Source organism: Ascidia mentula, chromosome 1 (assembly GCF_947561715.1).
Source record: "Ascidia mentula chromosome 1, kaAscMent1.1, whole genome shotgun sequence".
NCBI classification, from domain to species: Eukaryota; Metazoa; Chordata; class Ascidiacea; order Phlebobranchia; family Ascidiidae; genus Ascidia; species Ascidia mentula.
The window spans coordinates 15071621-15092706 of NC_138566.1; the positions used below are offsets into that span (position 1 = coordinate 15071621).

The 21086-nt window shown below is 37.5% G+C and overlaps 3 protein-coding genes across 3 annotated transcripts; 1 reads left to right on the forward strand and 2 right to left on the reverse strand.

Annotated features, from left to right (window-relative positions):
* Window positions 1-4813: 4813 nt before the first annotated feature.
* Window positions 4814-9829, reverse strand: LOC145892886 (GATOR2 complex protein WDR24-like). The gene is made up of 11 exons (XM_082982041.1): window positions 9656-9829; window positions 9131-9340; window positions 8633-8776; window positions 8193-8330; window positions 7858-8040; window positions 7057-7770; window positions 6601-6764; window positions 6302-6389; window positions 5889-6157; window positions 5387-5555; window positions 4814-5116 (listed from the first exon to the last, which is right to left on the reverse strand). The coding sequence occupies exons 1-11, from the start codon at window positions 9827-9829 to the stop codon at window positions 4814-4816; spliced, it is 2556 nt and encodes an 851-aa protein (XP_082838167.1).
* A 989-nt stretch (window positions 9830-10818) lies between these two features.
* LOC145913311 (ankyrin and armadillo repeat-containing protein-like) lies at window positions 10819-14270 on the reverse strand. Its single transcript, XM_083000929.1, has 10 exons — window positions 14220-14270; window positions 13233-13409; window positions 12898-13051; window positions 12545-12706; window positions 12155-12294; window positions 11816-12049; window positions 11553-11670; window positions 11330-11467; window positions 10997-11176; window positions 10819-10877 (listed from the first exon to the last, which is right to left on the reverse strand). The coding sequence occupies exons 2-10, from the start codon at window positions 13335-13337 to the stop codon at window positions 10819-10821; spliced, it is 1290 nt and encodes a 429-aa protein (XP_082857055.1). The 5' UTR covers window positions 13338-13409; window positions 14220-14270.
* Window positions 14271-17777: 3507 nt separating this feature from the next.
* On the forward strand, window positions 17778-20321 carry LOC145892902 (cathepsin 8-like). The gene is made up of 7 exons (XM_082982042.1): window positions 17778-17871; window positions 17978-18120; window positions 18275-18499; window positions 18556-18732; window positions 19101-19269; window positions 19372-19513; window positions 19732-20321. The coding sequence occupies exons 1-7, from the start codon at window positions 17811-17813 to the stop codon at window positions 19853-19855; spliced, it is 1041 nt and encodes a 346-aa protein (XP_082838168.1). The 5' UTR covers window positions 17778-17810; the 3' UTR covers window positions 19856-20321.
* Window positions 20322-21086: the final 765 nt, after the last annotated feature.

Sequence of the window (21086 nt, forward strand, 5' to 3'; positions counted from 1 at the left end):
TGCAGCTATTTTTCGTCTGTAAAGACTAATTTCTCGGTAAAGATCCAATACCTGAATAAAAACATTCAAGAAATATGCTTTCTTACTTGGGGTACTCAACATTACGCAAAACCCAAGGTTTCCACAAATGACGCGTGGATGTGTTGTTTTAACATTGTAGGAGCGTCGCAAAGTATTTATTATTGTTCTCCAGGGAGAGTTTATGGCGGGGTATTACTTATGGATATGACTTTTTAATTATGCACCACATTCCTAAATTTTATTTTGTTGTAATTAGAACCGGCGTAACATCAAATACCGGTGCAAGGGTAACATCGGGTGTGACGGGGATAGCTCAGACAGTAAGTTTCAACCGACATTTTTGTTCATTTCACAAATATCCAAAATCAAAGACGAAGAGATTTCAGCAATACCTGTTACGTTTGCCATTTTATGACGCATCGGTCAGGGACGAACGAAATGTGGAAAGGTAAATATATCGCATGCAAACAAAAAAAAACTGATACCCAGATCGCTTGGGTGGTAGAGGATAAAATACATCGACTTCCAAACGCTGCATCGAGTGGGCCAATGGTGCCTTTTTTCTTGTGCAGTGATTTTTATAACACTAACATTAGATATATGCCCGGCAAATCGTTATACAGTTTCTTTCGGCATTGCTTAGAGACCTACTCCCATAGGCAATTACCCTCTCTTTATCGTTCACGCTCTGCGACAAAAGACATCCTACAGCGATATAGGAAGGGTCTGTATCGACCACAAACGGCTGTGCGAAATTTGATATTGTAAAATGGGCGCCGAAGTTAAACACTCCTTGGAATCACCAAAAGCATTCGTAAATCTTTGATCAAATCTGAAATCTTTACTTTATCCGTAAGTCGGTGAAGAGGGACAGCGATATGCATAATTCTGTATATATTTGCGGAATTGGACGTCAAGCCGAGAAATTGGTGAGCGTCTTTAAGTTCGTGGCTGTAGCCATTGAGACACGGTCTTTACTTTGTTTGAGTCAAAACTTACGCCGCTTCTCGTTTTCGTGGATTTACAAAAACATATATACATGTAGTTACAGTATAGATACATATAACTTATAGCCTATATATACACATAGTTTATACAAGAAACATTAGTTTTGCTGAACGATGAGGAGATTAATTATTTTTTAACGCTTTCTCTTCCATTATTTCAAGTAATATTTAGACTTGTGACACTTTAAACAAAGTAAATTGGAGTTTTTTTTTGTAAAGAAAAACGGAGGCAGAAAACAAGTCTGAAATCCATGACGGAAGATTTTCAACATTTAAACAAATCGTTTCGATAGAGTAAAAATAGACTGAAATTACACTTAGGACATTTCTCAGAACAAGGTCTGCACAGTTTTACTCCACTCACATTGTCAAAATATCCATAGCAGTATTCCATGATAGTTTGATTCTCTTGAAGGATTATTTTGTGCATCGATACACAACCAAAAAAATCACATGCCAAGCCAAAATCAGTGGTCATGGTACCCCTCCATAAAAAAATTGTATTTTCGGTAAGCATCAAAATTCGTTTCCAACATAGCCAACATATGAGACCAAAAATTAGAAAGAATATTAAAATATATACGAATGTAATTTATTTATAGGTTTGGGCAAAACCATAGTTTAGAACACCTGCTTTTATAAAACAGATACATACAAAATACACCTTACGCCGATGCAGAAAGAAATAGCATGACAGCTGTTGCGATTTGGACAAATGGTGTTTTATTATCATGGCCTTTTTTGCACATATTTTTACGTCATTGGTCAACACAAAATTTCGTCGCCAGGGCTCATCTTTCACTTCAATTTCCTTAAAAATGGTCAAAAACTACGGCTATAACAATGTCTTAAAGCAGTGCCAATTCCCACCTTTAGCCAGATATGTGTAACTTTCAGCACAGCCGGACGAATACACAGAAACAGAGAAGACCACGGACGTGTTTCGTATTTCATGTGAACTAGAGTAGTTAGAGAAATAAGTTGCTATTACAGTACAAATATAAAAAGTCGATTTCAGTTATCGACCCAGAATTGAACAAAGCATTTAGACCCATCGCCGGTACCCTGCGACTAACTCCCAAATCTTTACTGTGTAGCCACCACTACAGCAATTCCCAGATAACGTAACGAATAAAGCAGATCTGTGATCCACGTCATCCGCATTGGTGAGACTCACATTCCGCAAGAGTTTTGTCAGAATTTTGCCACTGGAACAAGCTGACACGACAGCAGCTCGTATATGTAGAGCAGGGCTTCCTAATCTTGAAGTCCTGACGCTGAAGGATCCAGCGACGAATTTTAAGTGTCGCAAAGTGTACAAATATGTCACACGAAGTTTGAACTTCTCGGTGTAGAATGCATGTGTACAACAACCGTCTGGCGACTTTCACAAAATCTGCATCCAGCAATCCCACCCCTTTAAAAAACTCCAACGCATTTCTGAATGTTCGAATGTAAAAAAGAAATTCAAACGATAAAACACATTCCGACCCTCTTACTTTCTAGGCCCTACAATGGACGAAAATGTTAAAAAAAACATTACCAGCAAAGTTCTCTTCTGGCTCCTTGACTGGTGTGAGAAGATATGTGATGACGACCGATTCAAGACCATTTCTATATCGGGGATTCCCCCACAAATGTCTCACGGCCTCGTTTTTGAAAACCGTAATCGGATGTTTTTGGTTGTAATGAAGTTTTACAACGCTAACTTTACTTTGTTGGTTGTTCGTTTGAAACATAATTCTGAATCAAAATGCTTCGAAACATCGAATTATTAACGCACACAAGTCAATATGTACAAACGTGCCCGTTCTTGTTTGGTGCTTTTTTCTACGAGTAATTTTGCAATGATGTAGTTAACATACACGTATTTATACATGTATTCGCATATAGGCCTAACATTGCATCATGTGGTAGCCCATGTATGTGCATGTCACTAAAGATCCAAAGGCAGTTTGAATGATCCAACTATCAGGACAAGAGCTATAGTATTATTGATCAGCATTCCGATTGCGCATTAATACACGTATATAAAAAAGTATCTTAAATCATTTGTCCATCGATAACAAATTCAGCTGCAGACATATTGAATGTACATGTTCTTGAGAAAACTTCAATTATAAATGGTCAAATCTTGTTCATCGTATTGGTAAAGGCATTGGGTATAATTTATTGTACACATCAGCATTCTAAGGTAATTGCAAAACATTTCTTTTCAGCGTCAAATTTATCAGAGGACATACCCACATATATAACTTATAGCCTATATATACATATAGTTTATACAAGAAACATTAGTTTTGCTGAACGATGAGGAGATTTGACGTTTTTTAACACTTTCTCTCCAATTATAGGATCCACGTAATCTCGTTAATCAATCTCCACAATGCATTTTGCTTCCAAGTTTTGAACAGCCTTTACAGTGTACAATTACGAGCAAATAATAGAGTAATATTTGAATCCGTCTTTTCTGGCAATTTCCATTCGTCTGCAAGGGCGCAATAGTAAAAGCGCGATACTTAGCATACGCCGTTACCTTATACAATGCCTTGTAACAGTCACACAAAAATATTTGAAACATTTATTCACAAGTTAATTTTAAACCTACTTCTTGTACAAAGCTCTTGCAATTCCTTGTTTAGAACATTTTTCCTTTACACACATCGCAATTCCACCGATGTACGGAAAGTGTCCGGCATATGTTTTGATGTGCTTTTTAAATTGCGAGTAGTTTTATTTACATTTTCAAAGAAGAGTTTACCCTTTTTAATATAAGGATTTGATATTTTAGTTAATATCTGTTTGTAAATTGAACACATTACGACCAAACCAATAGATGCCGCGAATGTAATAAGATTTCCAACTTCTGTCATTTTGTCAAAATTATTTTTTGAAAACAAAATTAAATATCATTTTCGAATAAACACAACTTGAAAAGATATCACAAAATCAAGACAGCTTATGACAAGCAACATATTGACAATTGGGAAAACGTCATTCAGGCTTTGGGAAAAAACGTCATTATGTAATTTAGTTTACTGGAATCGCAGCTAGGGCAATAAAGGAGTCTGGAACTAGGCTACTTTTTCTAGTAGACACTTCTAACTGTCTGTGTTAGAGTCTAAAACGTCACGAACGGACGATAGGGATTTCCCCAGGTCATGCATAGCTTCTTGAACTTCGTTATTACCGCCATCGCGCTGTAACGTTCGCACGTTCTTTTAATAGTTAATTCGCAGCAATTCAGTCACGTGTTAAACTCTTGTTAAACGCGCTTGAAACAAATTATACTTAAGCCGCCTGGCATTGCAATGGTGTCTTTCAATTAATACACAAGTCTGCCACGGAGTCGAACTTAGTAACCTATACAGCAAGAACACGCAAGCAGACTTTAGCACAGCAAGCAGCGACAGGGAATTCATTAGTACGCTGCAAACTCTAATATTAAGTTTGCAAATGCAAAATAACCCCACCTGCTGGCAAGTTTTATACTAAAGGCTATGGGCCAACCTGACCCAACGCTCTACCAACTGAGCTACGCGATTTCAGAGATTTGAAGGTAGTTTAATATGGTCAAGATACACTGGTGAGTCAGCACACAACTTTACTAACGATATACACATCTCTATCACTAATCACACCACGCAGAAATATATCACGATATCATATGTGAAGGTTAGCTATTGCAGATGAGGTTGCCAAGTACGGGTTTTCACAGTAGAGCGATCCTGTCTAGTTCCTGCGTTAGTAATTCGTACAACCATGTACACGCATTCATTTTTATTTTACAGACAGTGATATCTGCATGTTATTGGAATATCGTTTTTCTGGCATTGTTTTATCCAAGTTGCCACACAGTTGGAATGTCCGCCGAAGCTACAGCCTTGACAATATGTGTAGAGTCCGCGCACTTGAAGTTGACAGTAGAAACACGTGACTGGTTTGTTTTTGTGTTCCGCATCAATGCGTCTGTCACATGACCAGGGGTTACTCTGGGGCATTCGTCGTTGGCAGACTTGGCAGCCCAGGGTGAAAGTTAAAGAGGATGAGAGAGATTGGATTGCAGGAACTCGGCTCAGTTTTACAACCTGAATGAAAATTGTAAAGCTAGCACAGTGCCACTCAACAGCTGCACTGATGAGACCTTACAGGTCGAAACAGTGCATGTACACACTCTGTCTGCAGCTTTCAATGAAAATTATTTTAATTGATAAATGTGAAAGAGTTGAATCTGTTGATGTTCTTGTGCAAGTTTCAAACTAAAAGTAATTATACTTATATTGGCATAACATCTGTATACAACTTACACAATTCATATTATTGGCTCCACTTTGCTTATCATAGAGTAGTTATTTCACCTGAGCATGTTGTATCCATAACCTGTTCTTTGCCAACAAATCAAGATAGGAGTTTTGCCAATGATCAACTGTTTCAACATCAATAGGAAGGTTGTATGTGGATGGATAGGATGACATTGCAAGCAACATACACACTGGACTTTGCACATCATTCATTTCAGCAAAAAATCTGCAAATACATTGAATACAACACATGTAGCAAACTGAAAACTGTTAGAGTTTTGTGAAAAAATAGAAAAAGAAATTCAACTCCACAACTATTTTTGAGTGAATAAACATGATTGAATGTTATGTGTGTTGTGGATGGCAACATTAGAGAGAAGAACATTCTTGTAAAGACTTTTTACCTACGTACAAGCAGTTGGCAGATTATTTTATCTCATTGTCTGGTAAGTGTTAGTTCTGTTGTTTCAAAAATATGCTGTTGATAAATTGTTGTATTTCTTTGTCAATTTAAAAAATACGATGTTTTGCCGGAATGCTTTGAACTGCACAAACTTACTCTAATTGCTGACAGGCAATCTCTTCTTTGATTGAATCGAGTGGAGCCGGCCAGAGAGTGGGACACACACTGATGACTCCATCTGAGATGTTAAGCTCCTCATCAGCAGGAGATGTTGAGGAAGAAGAATTCATCTCCTTGGTAACGACCTTCTCATGCCACCTCCCACCGTGAGCAGTCAGGATTCGTTTTTCAGATTCATTTTCAATGTTCATTCCAGAAGGTGCATCTATTCGACCAAACTTTGATATCGCATCCAGTTCGATGTCCTGAAAAAGACAGGAGATTGTTTCTTACATCTTTCATTACTTAGGGTGTGTACTGTGGTGCAACCTTAAAACTGTGTTCACAGCAACCATATGTTTAGCAACACAAAACACTGTGGCCTATCTATCTATATATATTGATAACACCTCTCTCTGTTGGAACGCTTCAGTTGGAACAAGATATTCGTGCTCAGACAAAAACTCAGCTTCCGATGTTATTCCACCATAACCAAACCTAAATCATTAAACTAGATTACAGATTATAATTTCCACTACATGTTTTAATTTTGGACATCTTGGTGTTTAATTGTAGATAACACCGTGAATTTTGTTGCGGATGCAGCAACAGGAAAGCATGATAATATATTCTTTTACTAGTTTATGCACAATTGTGTTGCAACAAACTTTGCATGATTTTATATTTGAGAATAATATCTCTAAACTACCCAGGGTCATCATCTGTCATGTAGAGATCAGGTTCTGATTGTCGTCCTCGAGCGATATCAGTGAGATAATCTTCTACCTCAAGTCTTCCATCATCAGAACGTTGATCAGCTTCCCCACCATGGTTTGCTGAACCATTCAATGCATGTGAACCATGCAGTTCATCCTACAGCAAACACAAATCAGTTATTGTGTGTAGAAGCAATCTCGGTAAAATTCATGTCCAACAATTAGTGATAATCAATATTTGCCATGTTATGAACAAATACTGGTTTAACTTTAGAAAATCATTTTGTTTTTTAAACATCAAACCATGGTCACAAGAATCCTTCGATTCCATCCCCATAAAAAAACATGGCATAATTATATCTATTCCTACAACTTTCTGCATATCAGGCATTTCGCAACTACTTATAAGGTATTCAGTAGCAGATATTACGTCACTAAAACCACCTCACCTTTTTCACAGTGAGTGAGTGCCTTTTGTTTTTTGCCTCTGCTTTTTCTAACTTTTCTGAAACTTCAGGTTGTGATTTGTTCAAATGAATCTCTTTGCTGAAAAAAACTCCAAGCAATTTCCACGTCCGAGCAACATTACAGAATCCACCTTTCAAAGCAACATCAGAGTTGTGCGAGCAAAGCTCTTCGAAAGTCATTTTTGTCCCACTTCCATCTAAAACATAGTTTTTCGCAACAAACCTAAATTGGTTAAGAGTTAATTGCTCTACAACAGAGTCCGTCATAGTTGGATAATCATCAAAGTCAGAACTTGGTTTTAAATCAGACTTGGTGCTTGAAAATATTCTGAACTTTGATCTGGAATTAAGAAAGTTGTTTTGTCTTTGAAATGCAACTGGCGAAGAAGGACTGGAAATATTCAAACCGTCCAAATCAATCACGTCTTTTGATCCAGTCTTCCATCCAAATATTGTTGGTAGTTTTGAAGCAGAACCAGTGGGACTCTGTGCCCTGGGTGTTGATGCTGTGGCTTGACTTGCGAGGGCGATATGACCACATGAGCTGATGGCAAGTCCACTACTCATGGCCTGCTTAGCTGGACAAGAAGCGTCAAGTAATGAATGCATCATGAGACGGCCATCTTTCGAACAAGACAAAATAAAATTTGGATCAGACTTTTTCCAAACTATTCCAGAGGGGCTGTCTGTGTGATCCTTAAAATATGTTTAGTTCATTGTTTAAACAGAAAAATAATCAAAAAACAAATGGTTGTTTGATACAACTACAATTATAATTCATACCTGGAAATGAGCAAATGGGACATATTTCCTATGCAGATGCCAAATGTTCACGCTGAATTCAAGCATCATAGATATAGTAGCAAGTTGCTCTGGATGGTGGGGTCTCCATTTAACCGAAGCTACGGACGACATGGTTGGAACATTGTTTATTTCTTTCTCCCTGTTGTTTTCAATCGACCAAACCTGGAATGCGACAAGTGGAAACATTGGAAAACAATATTTAACATGGACAATGATTAGATCCGTTACCAGCAATGACATGAAAACCACCTTTCACACGCCCTCCAGTGCAAAAACAGAGTTAAAAAATTATTCGTGTTATTACAATCACTCACCTTAACCATGTTATCACGCCCTCCAGTGGCAAGAGTCATTTTATGATCTGGATCAGGGTGCCAGTCAAGAGTATACACAGATCCCTTGTGTGCGATAAACTGGTGAACGTAACCTGTAGGTCGCCTGTAATCCCATGTCTAGTAACAACAACAACCAAAATTAACATGAAAACTTTTGGTGCAATATTTTAATTTTTTCTCACTAAAATGCTGAGTTTGCATTTATACTGGGAACATTTTTAGTATCACAAGCACTGGTTTACTGTTTCACTGGAAGGACATACCAACTATTTCAAAAAAACCTAGATTTTGAATTGGTTTCATATGTTACAATATGACAGTGAGGGGATTTTCACAACATGACAGCATTAAATATCCAGATTCAGTTTAAAATTGGCTGCAGGTATTTTTAAATAAGTTAGCACACCCCTAAAACTTACTTGTACATAACCATTATCGAAGCTAGCAGCAAAAATAAAATATTCATGAGGATTGAACTGAACACTTCTCACGCCATCAGCTTTGCTTTGAAACGTGTAGGTACTTTCCCTTCTCCTCAAATCAAACAGCTTCATCGTTCCGTCCTTTAAAAAAGAAATGATACAATATGGCTTCCAAGATTGTTATTTCAATAAACACATAAATTTATTGTTTTAATCTTTATACAGTTCGCTTTGACTTGTAGCAGCCAAAAGCAAAATATCACTTGTGATGCATATATTTTCTAACAGAAAAATGTACATGCTCTGCTCCTGTAAGAAGTGTTACAAGTTACATTGAGCACGAAAATAAACTTTAACGAACAAGATTTGCTGATTGCGAAAAAGGCTTGTGTCATATGACAATGCAAATTTAAACAAACTTGTCTAACGGTCTTGACAGGTCCCATCTACATAAGAAACACATTTTTATTTAAAAACCACCCATATATGAAACACCTGTGATCCACTTAGCAAAAGATTTCCTTCCGAGTTGTGAAACGAAACTTTTGTGACCGTGCGACGATGTTCAGACAATATAGCGAGCTTCTTTTCACGACCAGGAGTGTTTAAATCCCAAGCTACAACCGCTCCATTAGTAGCAGCAGTTGCGATCAAATTTTCATCCACGGGACTCCAACCCACGTCAGAACAACTCATGTTCAAACCCTGAAATGAAAAAACAAAACATTTTAATTAATTGTGTATGTGTAAACTAATTATGCTGATGAACAGCAATTGTAATCTTGAAAAATTAGGTTAAGCATGCAGCCACAGGTAAAAGCTGATTTGATTTCAATAACTTATGATGTATTATTTTGTTGGGTGGTAACTGGCTTTGGCCAGTCATGAGCAAAGAAAAATACCAATATCCCTCCCTTAAAAATACAACAGCAATTGCAAAAACATACACTTATAACATGAAACGAAACACAATCAGCACTATCAAACTTAGTGGCACACAATAATTCCATCGTAGCAAACCTGTTTTCTTCCAACATGAAGATTAAGGTGCTCGCTGAAACCATTAACCTCATCAACATGATAAATTTTCAACAGAGACCGTCCAGCGATGACCACTTTACTGTTGTCTTTACTGAGGCAAAGTGCATTCACTGCTGTTCCAACATCTATTGAAACGGCTTTGTTTCTCTTCATAAAGTTTTCCGATGAAATATGCGGTGTTTTATATTTAATATTACTTCCACAACACGTAAGCACTTTGGTTTACAGAAGACAAGGTCATGAAATTTATTGTATATTTAAAGACCAACACACTGGCTCTGTTTGCCTTTGCAAATTTTTGACAAAATTACACAATAACAACAATTATTCCAATCCGACCCAGAAAAACCATTTAAGCGCAGATGCAAAGGTGATTTTTCAGATATAAAGAAACCTGCTTACGGTTTTTTGCACGGAATTCTGTTTTACACAGACTTATACGTGGATCAAGTTTGGAAAAAATTTGTGACCCGGTGTATTAGCATTTTCCAACTGTTCTGATGCTGATTGCTGACTTGCAATAATTACCTAATTTTTTTTTGTACACACAAAATAGACAGATTGAATCAAGTTGATATACATTTTGCATGAAAGAGCAATATTCTATGTTACAAATAATCGGTTGGAAGCCAACAATTTATTGTAGTAAAGCTACTCGATTTCTACAAAAATTTAAGGTAAATATGCATATGTCTAACTTTGTTAAACATTCTTTACTAAGTGCACACGATGCAATTATGAGTAAAAAAATGTTACATCAGTGGAAGAATCTGGGATGTTCACAGTTTTATAAATCTCACAAAACGTGTCACTTCAAAAGGGAATGCAAGAACATAAAAAAACAGCATCTAACAATCTTTCACATAATACAGGAAGCATACAAATTTTCACAGTGAAATATTTACAAACTACACGAACTTGTCGCGCAACTGCATACAATGTTTTGAACCTGACAAGAAAAGAATAACAGGAAACTGTTGTTCTAAAATAAGAAAAACTTGGGAACAGACAAGTTTTATTTGTTTGCAGAAACTTTTCTGTTGGCCGGGGAAATCGAACGTGCTCTCATCATCCGGTGAGCAGCTCTGAAAAATCCACATTTCAGTGTTCCTGTATTTTAACGCACACTACGAGGCATTTTTCTACCCGTTAACATGTAAGGTGTTTCCCCTCGTTTGCGCTGTTTGAGGTCTTGACGGCCCTGAATAAACAAAGGTTGATATTTTTAGGATTGAAATAAACCCCAGAACTTTTGCTGCATGGAAGCTTGTGTCTAAGCTCAGTAGAAATGTACGTTAACACAAATTGTAACGAACTTACTCCTCTTTTCTTTAACAATCGGCAAACCGATGGTCGCCTGTCGTTTAAACTCGGCTACAAACTCATCAGACACTTTTCCATCTTCACCCAAATTATCCGTAAGAGTGACGTAAAGGCCTTCAGTCGCTCTACATGACGTCATCAACTCTCTGCTCGCCGTTCGGTTGAAAGATAAATATCCTAAAAATGTCATCAAGTTTAAACCACGTGGAAATAGATAAATGTCAATGTAATACATACGGTAATAGGGAAACCAAGTGCATGTTTTCCCAAACAATCTCACGTTATTTTGTCACCCGACAACTCCATAGAAATCGTATATAGACAGCTAACCTAATGCATGGGCAGCAGTTTGTCGAACCAACTGATTCTCCGACTTCACTTTACCAAGAAGTTTCTCCACAGCGCCGCAAGTGACGATGGCTTCAGGAACGCCCGCCCTCGTGTGGGCGAGTGACGCAAGATAATCCGCTGTAATACGTCATCATTACGTCATCTTTCTTTCATGTGAAACTACAAATCACCCAAAAAGTCGAATATATATTTCAACACGTACCTGCCATTGCCACTACGTCATCGTTGACGTCATCGAGGAAGTTGACGAGCGTAATGACGCCTCTAGCGGAAGATTCGACAAGGGAAGTGTTTGTTATGATGCGAGCGAGAACAACCAGCTGTTAAATACACAACTGCTATAACTTAAAACCACTTCCTCCACGCTTTCGTCCCACATAAACCACAAGGTTTATATTATTGCATGAGGTTTTAATTCATCTCACAAAGCTGTCTAAGATACAAGATATTTCTTTCCAACTTTACCTGAAAAGCTGCGGTAGTTTTAAAAATCGGATCCTTGCACCGAAATAAATCCTCAAACGTTATGAGGCTCAAACCACCCAAGCGTGAAATCTGTTGTTGTTGTTGGATTCGGTTGAATGCGAACATGGTTAGTGCGGAGACTGCTTGTAATTTCACCGCCTTAGAAAGAACAAAACAATTGTTAGTAAAAATTACTTCCAATTCGTTCACACATAAACTTGCACACGCAATTAACTTTATCGCCAATTATTTGTACTTAAATTTCAATTTCAAAGGTTTTACAACAAACCCACCATACTGGGCGACCTTAAGAACAAACATATTTTGTTTAATCGCGACTCTATGACGTAATTTCTGGCATCGCGTCACCTGCATCTTCTCGTCACGTGACATTTTCCACAGTCTGTTGACCAGCAGCTCAATGGCGCCCTCTTCGGCAATTGTGAGTAGTGAGTTTTTGTTGTTTATGTGGGCTACACCTGGACCGATGTGAAAATAAAGTGAAATAATAACAAACAAATTTATCAAAAACAAACTTCAGGAAATTCACTGATTTTACAAACACAAAATATTGCATTCTGAACGAAACCAATATTTTCTCATAGTTAAAAAAAAAACACCAGACGTTCAAGCTCCCTCTAATGCTTTAGAAAACAAAAAAGCTTCACGCGCAGCCATTGTCGTTGTGATAATACCTGAAATGAACGTTACAGAAAAATTGTCACGCACCAATGCACATCTTGTTAATAGCGTCCAGTGTTCCCATGACGACTTTCCGACTGGTTTTCTCCAACCTGAGCAACCGGATGAGCGGAGGGATAGTGTTGTCACGTGACAAACGCGCCTGACTCGATGAACTTTTCCAGCTCCATGCTGCCACCGCCTGGCAACCTACAAACGAGTCAATACATTCCAACCATTGACATCATAAAATCGTTTTGCTAAAATACTCCGCGAAGAATCTGTTTAGCGACAACTTCCACTGATTGGGGCCTTGTGTTTCCTGAACTCATTTTACTGTTTTATTTTTTATATTATTCGTTTGTTTTATTTCAAATATCAGAAATAAAGCAACTTTTTACCGATCAACTGAAGCGTGTCGGATTTGCTGAGTAACATGTCAATGATTTGACTCGTCCCGATTCTGCGAGCAATTGCTCTCTGCTGCTCAGGGTGGTGACCGGCCAACGACCACAGTGCGCATGCGCCGCGTTCCTTCACCTCATCCGACCAAATCTGTTACGAAAATGACAGTTGATGGAAATCTTTACATTGGGTTGAATAATATTTTTTTGCAAAATGGAAAGTAAAAATCAAAAAAATGCCGTAAAAGAGTTCCACTAAAAGTTACAAATTTTAATGAGAAATTTCTTTAAACTTGACAAACTTGATTTTTGTAACTTCATTTTCTACTTACTTGAAACAGACGACACAGAGCGGTCGGAGCTTCTTCTAACGACGCCTCGTGTTGGGCTTCCTGGTTCCCTCTAGTGATGCATCCAACAGCAATCGCAGCTTTCATCTGAGCGGGAATGCAATGACCTCGCAATATCGCCACCAGCGGCGCTAACACTCCGATTTGAACAAACTCGTTCTGTGTAAAATCTTCGGTTAAATTTTCAACTTTCTGGCATTTAGGAAACAACAAAAAAGACCAATTTTAATATTTCCGTAAATCTTTTGTAAAAACAACACCGGCCAAACAAAATGATTACTGCAAGCAATATAAACAACGACTGTTTCAATCTATAAAGGTATCATCAGTGCAGCTGGTGACTGTGACACTGGCTGGGGCAACTTGGATACTCACAGGGACACAGATTTTAACTTCATGGTGTCTGTGGTGTAAGTGTGCATGGTAGTCTACAAGGTAGCCCAGTGCCACAGTCACACCAAACTGTACTAATGAGACCTTATAGAATGAAATATTGTGTACAAGTGTCCGCATTTCTCATGGATTCTTATGGCTCTTTACTGCTTGTAAGGAAGAAACACATTTTGTGCTTGTTTTGTATTTGGACCGATTCTGTTTGAAGTCAGAACACTGCACTTCATTATAGATTTGAAATTTAAGCAGGTTTAGTGCATTTTTACAACATGTTACAATATAAACTTGTTGATGTTTGTTGTTTAAAATAAACATTTGCCTGAATACTCAGGGTTATAGGGTGAGAAATTCTTACCACAAACAAATCAAAGTTTGGGTCAACTTCTTACATTGTAAATGCAAGTTGAATTATAACCACCATTACTTTAATCATTATCACAGCTTTGTTTTGACCCCAAACTTATTGTACCTCACTTTTGCCTTCATTTTAACACATACTATAGGTTCAAGTATTTTCCCATGGATCATCATCAGATCACAAACAAAAAAAACATAAATTTGTCGTGTTAGACTTACCAGAAGCAGTGTTTCCACAAACTATTTGAGCAGTTGGTTGGGATTTGAGAACTGCAACTAAATCATTGAATGAAGTTGGTCGGATCCATGAAGTTCCACCATTAAATAATTCAAGCCTGGTTGCTTTTTGTTGCACCAACTTTCGTTTGTTGCATTTTAAATGACAAAAATCCTTTTCAAGATCCTGAGAAACAAAAACTGTTGAACATTTCCAGAGATACAATGTTGTTTACTTAAAGTATTTGTTGGTCACAGAAAAGGAATCAGGAAGTTTGTACATTTTATTGCATGTTGTACCTCAATGTCTGAACATTTTTCCAGCAGTTTTGGGTCAGCATCTTTTGCAAAAGATTTCATTGCATCAAGTATGGGACGATATCCTGTACAACGACAAATGTTTCCATCAAAACTATCTTCAACTTTCTGTTCGGTTGGAGTTGGATCTTCTGATAAAAGGCTAAAAAGACAAGAGGGTTACTTTATGGTTTTATTGGCAACTACATATAAACATGCATATACTGTAATGATTTAATAAAATAAGCACAGTTGTGTTTGAAAGGCCAGAAAAGCATTCTCTGACATTTTATTTTGAAAAAAAATTGTCAATAACCCACCACAAATTTTCTGTGTATTCTAATTTATAAGCGAACCTGTACATATTCATGACGAAGCCAGGAGTGCAATTAACCACACTGTGAACCATCAAAGTCAGCTACACGAGTTTGTATTGCATTGTAGCCATCTCTTCGTGACCCAAGTCCTTCCACAGTTGTTACTCTGCACCCGTCCACTGAAGCAAGCAGGCTGAGGCACTTAATACATTTGTCAATACATAAGATTTTTTTTAAATATGCATTTTTATGTCAAACACAGTAAAATTGTGTATAAGCTGCAGACAGATGGCCACTGTTTTGACCTAAAAGGTCTCATCAGTGCAGCTGGTGTGACGATAAGACAACTTTGCTGACCAAACGGCCAAGCAAAGACTTCCACTTTGTGGTGACTATGCAATCACCGTCATCCGTTGGGCACCAAACTAGGTGCAACCTTACGGAGAAAACAAAGTGGAAACACCATGACCAAGCAAAGCTCAACCAATAGTGCCATCAGGCCCCGTGTCTGCAGCTTATACACAATTCATATTATTGGCTCCACATTGCTTATCACAGTAAAATTAGTTAATGAATAGGAAGCATCTGCATATCAGTTATGATTAAACAACAAACCGAGACATAAAGTTTAACTTTCAACAATCACCGAGTTTACAGCTTCTATCTTTCCGGGAGTTTTCTCCATGGCAACCACGCAACATCCACATCCTCCCTCATAACACATAACTTTTGTTCCAGTGAGTCCTGGTTGTGATCGGAGCCATGAGTTCAGGCTCATCATCGGATCCACATCATCAACTGAACAAAGCAAACAGGTTTACAACAACTAATAATTTCTACTTCTATCTTTAACAAGGACGTCCACATTTTTTGTGACAGCTATTGCCAACAACTAAAATTAACTAAATAAAAATGCATTAAAAGCCTAAAAAAAGAAATGCAGAAGTTTTTTTGCAAATAAGCTTCAACAAACCTGTATACAGTTGTCCATTTACATGGAATGATATTGAGGTACTTGTCATTGTACCAAGTATAACCACCTAAAGTGGAAGCATAGATAGTTTTGTCGTATTTAAGAATTAGCTACAAAATTTTGTTGACAAAAAATGCACCATCGGTTTTGTATTAAAATTAATAACCTTTTACAACGGGGTTGAGAGATAAAATATATAAAAAAAATGCACAAATTGCTGACAAACCACAGCAAATCAATACATGGATCCCAGAGTGGAAAGTTTGTTTTTTGCTCAGAGGATTTTGTTTTGGCGATCGTTAATTTCGCAGACGTTTTTTTCATATGTTAATGCATTAGCTCAATAATATTTTGCGGATTATCGGTAAATTTTCACAAAATTATTTGACATTTTTTCCTAAAACATGATAATGATAAATCTTGATAATATAAATTTAAAATTAACGTGAAAACAAAAGTTTTGTAAATCAGAAGAAATACACAAGAGCTCTTACAGCATTGGAATTAAATCTCGCTGGCAAACTCTCTGCGACGCATAGCTGAAAAGTCATCATTCATTTGTTTTCTGAGTTTACATTTTTTCCTAAAAACGTGACTTCGCACGGAAAGGACAGGGGATTTCCCAATGCGTGAAATAATTACGTCAGCTATTTTTAATGATCAGAAATGGTTGGGCTTCAGGGGCCTTTTAACTGACATCATAAAAAATTAAGGATTTTTGTAAGGCCACAGTTTCATCTGTTTCTTTCCATAACAATACATTTTCCAAACAGAAATAGAAACAAAATTTGTGTCCGAAGAGAACCTCCCCTTACGCGAAACCCTGTGTAGGTTTCAAGTTACGCATCAACTTCTATGTAACGGTTACGACCCACTGAAACTAAACACACCCTGTCTCCTCGCAACCAGCATTCAGTTGGTAAGTGCGTAGTAGTTTGCTGATTCACTGAAGGTTTGCAAGGATTAATATTTGTCAGCTTGTTCTAGCTGACTTTGCGAGCAATCAGTTAAGAAACCGTGAAACTCTGGCTTATTTTGAAGTGTACAGGGGTCTTTCATAATGAACTGATAAAACGATATGCGGAAACGGTTTGAGTTATAGTAGAAGTTAAAAAGAAACATTGGATTTTATGATTATGATGATACATGCGATCAATCAACTCACCAAAGTTGGAATTTAAGGATGTAATTTAATGGTTCTCAAACTGTTCGTCGCGTTACCTCGGTGCGTTCTTTCGAATATCCAAGGGCGTCGGGTAACTTTAAACCCGGCCTTTCACAATAATCAGTGCGTCACACGTACTGTGAATATCTCCAAATGCGTCGCACTGCAATATGTTCTTTTACTTATTTGTTGCCACACCGGGATTCGAACCCGCGAGACCTATCGAATCGGTCACAGATATAAAGTCATTTCCTTCAATGACGTAGCAGCGGTCGGTTTCGCTTTGCAATTAATTGATTTGATTGCGCAGCGTTAAATTGAGTTGAAAGCGAAGTTGGTAAATGATGCGTGACGTCAAGTAGCAAATGTGGAGACTCATAGTTTTATGTACGGTTGTGAATGCGTACAAAGCTATTGTATTTGAACAAGAATTTGTATGTCAAATTTTATTTGTTACTCACGGAAAAGAAGATAACATTTATGATTAAATCGCAAGTAAACAAAACAAGATCTTGGTTTATTTACTTGCGATAAAGTGCACGGCAGTAGTTAGCGTTGATTAAATTATTCCGGCAATTACTAAGTTATTTATTCCAACATTTAATTTAGTTGATTAGCTAATTAAAAAGCATTGATTTGTTTATCAAATTTAGTATCACCCCATATTGTGCATTGTTGGAATGTGGCTGCAGCGTATATGCAGAGAAACTTATACGCAGCAAAATGATGTAATATATAATATGCCCTGACGTGGCGTGATAACTTATCATATACCGTTATCATGTTTATACTTACTGGCACGTTTATGTAGGCATAATTTTTTTGCTTCAACGTACTGAACAATGTTTGGCGATCTTGATGATGACGTAGATCAAGTATGGAATGAGTGGATCGCAAAATACAGTAAGTTTATTCCTGGTTTCAACCAAATTGCTTTAATAAGTTTCATTCTTAATTTACATCGATTTAACATTTAGAGTTATGTTGCAGTTATTTCGATGGTTTGCAGATAAACAATATTTAAACGAGGACGAACTTCTTGAAAGAAAAATTATTTGGGAAAGAAGTTTAGCTGAAGTGAAAGAACACAATGAAGATTTCAAGACTGGAAAGTTCACATACAGGATTTCACTGACACAGTTCAGCGATCGGGTAAAAAACAACACATGTCCAAATCAACGCAGTAATGTTTCATACAATGGTGGCTGATCCACCTACACTGCGATACCTGGGCTGCGAAGCCTGTTAGCCTAATGACTTCCTACTAAGTTTGAGTGAACATTTGTTTAAATACATTTCAACACAGAAAAATGATGAAATTCCATGGATGGACGATCGGAATGTGGCAGAATGTTACAGACCGCCCTTGTTATTCGGAGCATCGAAACTGTGCGAAGAACCTCAAGAAACTGACCCAGATGTTGGCATTGAGGAACCCAACCCTGAAAGTTTTGACTGGAGGGACAAGGGTTGTGTAACACCGGTGCAAGACCAAGGAACTGAGTTACCCGTTTGCTGGATATTCAGTGCAGTAAGCGTTCGTAACAAATGCCTAACTAGTATAACTACTGTGATTTAAATATGCAGGTAGCAGCCGTTGAATCTCATCACAAGATAAACAACGAAGATTTGGTCAAACTTTCTGAACACCAATTAGTTGATTGTGACGAAAAGGGTGGAGGTACAGGAGATCTGGAATGGGCGTTTGATTACATTAGAAGGAATGGACTCGTTTTTGAACATGAATATCCGTTCATTGGCAAGGTTTGTTCAACGAAAATCCATTTTCAATATTAAACAATAATTGGATCTTCAGTGTGCTTTTTACCTCATAACATACTTCCCATAGACGTCCATTACTAAAGTACCTTGTAGATTGCCAGAGTTATAACGTAACCACCACTAAACTACTGGTTTCTGCAAATGAGAGTCTTGAAAAGAGATACGTTTAATTGTATCTTCCAGTACTGGTTTGGTTTGAGAAACCAAACATCAAAATCAGCAAAACTTATTAGGTTGAACCATTGTAATCGAAATTTACGAAAAGATCTTCGTAAACAAAAAGTTACATAGCATACATCATGATTTGGTGAAAATATGTGTACGACAATTTGTGCTGTTATATTGGACAGAGAACACGATGCAGAGATGGGCCTTGCAGACGTATCGGAATCAAAGGATTCAAGAAAATAAAAGGATGTGAAAAAGAACTTGAAAATGTGGTGGCGAAAGTTGGGCCGGTTGCTGTCAGTTTGGTTGCTTCAAATAAATCCAAATTCCACGCTCACACCAACTATGAAGGTAACTTTTTGAAAACAACTTCTTATAACTTAACTGTATATAAATAAATTTGCCTCTTTGCGAGCAAATATTAAATATCATAGCAGTGCAATGAACTTTCAGATATATTTTATGATCCTGATTGGGAAAAAGGTTTAAATCCAACGAACGAAAACGCGTTACGTCACACAGTGTTGGTCGTTGGTTATGGAAAAGATCAGAGCAAACCACGTGGCGAAGACAAGTACTGGATTATCAAGAACAGGTATACCATCATATTTTTGTGTAAACGCCATAAGACAACATGTTACAAACCATTATTTACCAATGTGGAACAAAACCAAACTACAACAAATCAGCAAAGTGTTTATCGTTTTTATCGCGTACAATTATACCTTAAATAAGATATATCCTTGTTGGTAAAGTCTTCAAAAACTTCTTACAAATACTGTAAAATTTCTCAAATTGAGAATATTTGCTCAGTTGGGGAGTTGACGATGATTCGCGTTTCAAGAAAATTGCCAAAGATCGAGACAACAATTGTTTTGTTTCCGGACAAGCAATTTATCCTGTTGGCGTGGGTTGCTACTCACCAGAGGAAAGTTAGACCACAGTTAATAAATGTCAACGTGCCAAGAAGAATAAAAACGTAACAAGGACTCGCATATTTTGACTAAAATAGTAAAATAGTTTTCGATCAGTCCGACCACACTTGAAAAGCCCGAGACGTAGCAACCAAGATTACGTTGCCATGTAATTTGCTGGTGATTGTTTGTTGGTCGTCTCCATGGCGCCAGTTTTCCTGTGTAAAGTTTAACCCGGTTTTCCAGTAACTGATTGTCTTCTGTTAAATGCTTGCTGTGAACAATCTTTTTTCAGAACCTCTAAATCGTCACCCCTCTCACTAGTATAGTGTGCTTTTATCAGTCTCAGCCTCTACCACTTAACCTAATAGTCTTCGCTTTGTGTGTTAACTCTGTATGCTTACATACCGATAGTGTAGTTGTTAATGCGTGTGTCTAATTCTTTGACTAACTTTGTATCAATGTAGTTTTGATGAAATAATAAAGATGTATTTAGTGTAATTCTCTGCATCAGGTTTTCAATTAAACTCAGGTAAAGGAACAACATAAGCACCGACTTTATGTCAAATGTACTGAACAAATAGTCAGGGTTCGAACCCCGGTGTGGTAAAAGATCAGCAGCTGTTTTTCATTAAATTCCCATTTTCGTGACGTATTTGTTTCATTGATGACGAAATTAGCAGTGGTTGGATACCGGGTTAGTTTAAATAAGTGCACATACACAGGGATGAGTCAGACCTAACCCGAATATCGTACGTGGAATGCGCTCCACTCAGATTGTAACAACGTCGCTAGGAATCACACACCTGTTTATATAATAATGTCGCTGTTTCTTTTGAGACCAATTAGAATTGATGACGCAACTCTAGCAATATATGATAAATGTGCAGCAAGTTGAAAGTAAAAATAAACTAGGTTGATATATACTGGTTAGTGCAGTAATTATGGATGTGTGTTAGATCTGCGGACACATGCACGCACTGTTTCAATCTATAAAGGTCTCATCAGTGCAGCTGGTGACTGTGACACTGGCTGGGACAACTTGGATACCGACAGGGACACAGATTTTAATTTCAAGGTGTCTGTGGTGTAAGTGTGCATGGTAGTCTACAAGCTAGCCCAGTGCCACAGTCACACCAAACTGCACTGATGAGACCTTATAGGATGAAATATTGTGTGCACGTGTCCGCATTTCTCATGGATTCTTATGGCTCTTTACTGCTTGTAAGGAAGAAACACATTTAGTGCTTGTTT

What these genes read in the sequence shown, in the direction of transcription:
- LOC145892886 (XM_082982041.1), bottom strand. Translation starts at nt 9,829, where the DNA reads ATGAAGAGAAACAAAGCCGTTTCAATAGATGTTGGAACAGCAGTGAAT. An exon ending in TCGATAATGGTTATGTACAA is followed by an intron (nt 8,331 to 8,632) that starts GTAAGTTTTAGG and finishes TGTTGTTACTAG; the next exon opens with ACATGGGATTACAGGCGACC. An exon ending in AAGCGTTCCAACAGAGAGAG is followed by an intron (nt 6,158 to 6,301) that starts GTGTTATCAATA and finishes TGTCTTTTTCAG; the next exon opens with GACATCGAACTGGATGCGAT.
- LOC145913311 (XM_083000929.1), bottom strand. Translation starts at nt 13,337, where the DNA reads ATGAAAGCTGCGATTGCTGTTGGATGCATCACTAGAGGGAACCAGGAA. An exon ending in GCCAGAAATTACGTCATAGA is followed by an intron (nt 12,050 to 12,154) that starts GTCGCGATTAAA and finishes TTGGCGATAAAG; the next exon opens with TTAATTGCGTGTGCAAGTTT. An exon ending in GATTGTTAAAGAAAAGAGGA is followed by an intron (nt 10,878 to 10,996) that starts GTAAGTTCGTTA and finishes TTGTTTATTCAG; the next exon opens with GGCCGTCAAGACCTCAAACA.
- LOC145892902 (XM_082982042.1), top strand. Translation starts at nt 17,811, where the DNA reads ATGTTTGGCGATCTTGATGATGACGTAGATCAAGTATGGAATGAGTGG. An exon ending in CGCTCACACCAACTATGAAG is followed by an intron (nt 19,270 to 19,371) that starts GTAACTTTTTGA and finishes ATGAACTTTCAG; the next exon opens with ATATATTTTATGATCCTGAT. An exon ending in TACTGGATTATCAAGAACAG is followed by an intron (nt 19,514 to 19,731) that starts GTATACCATCAT and finishes ATATTTGCTCAG; the next exon opens with TTGGGGAGTTGACGATGATT.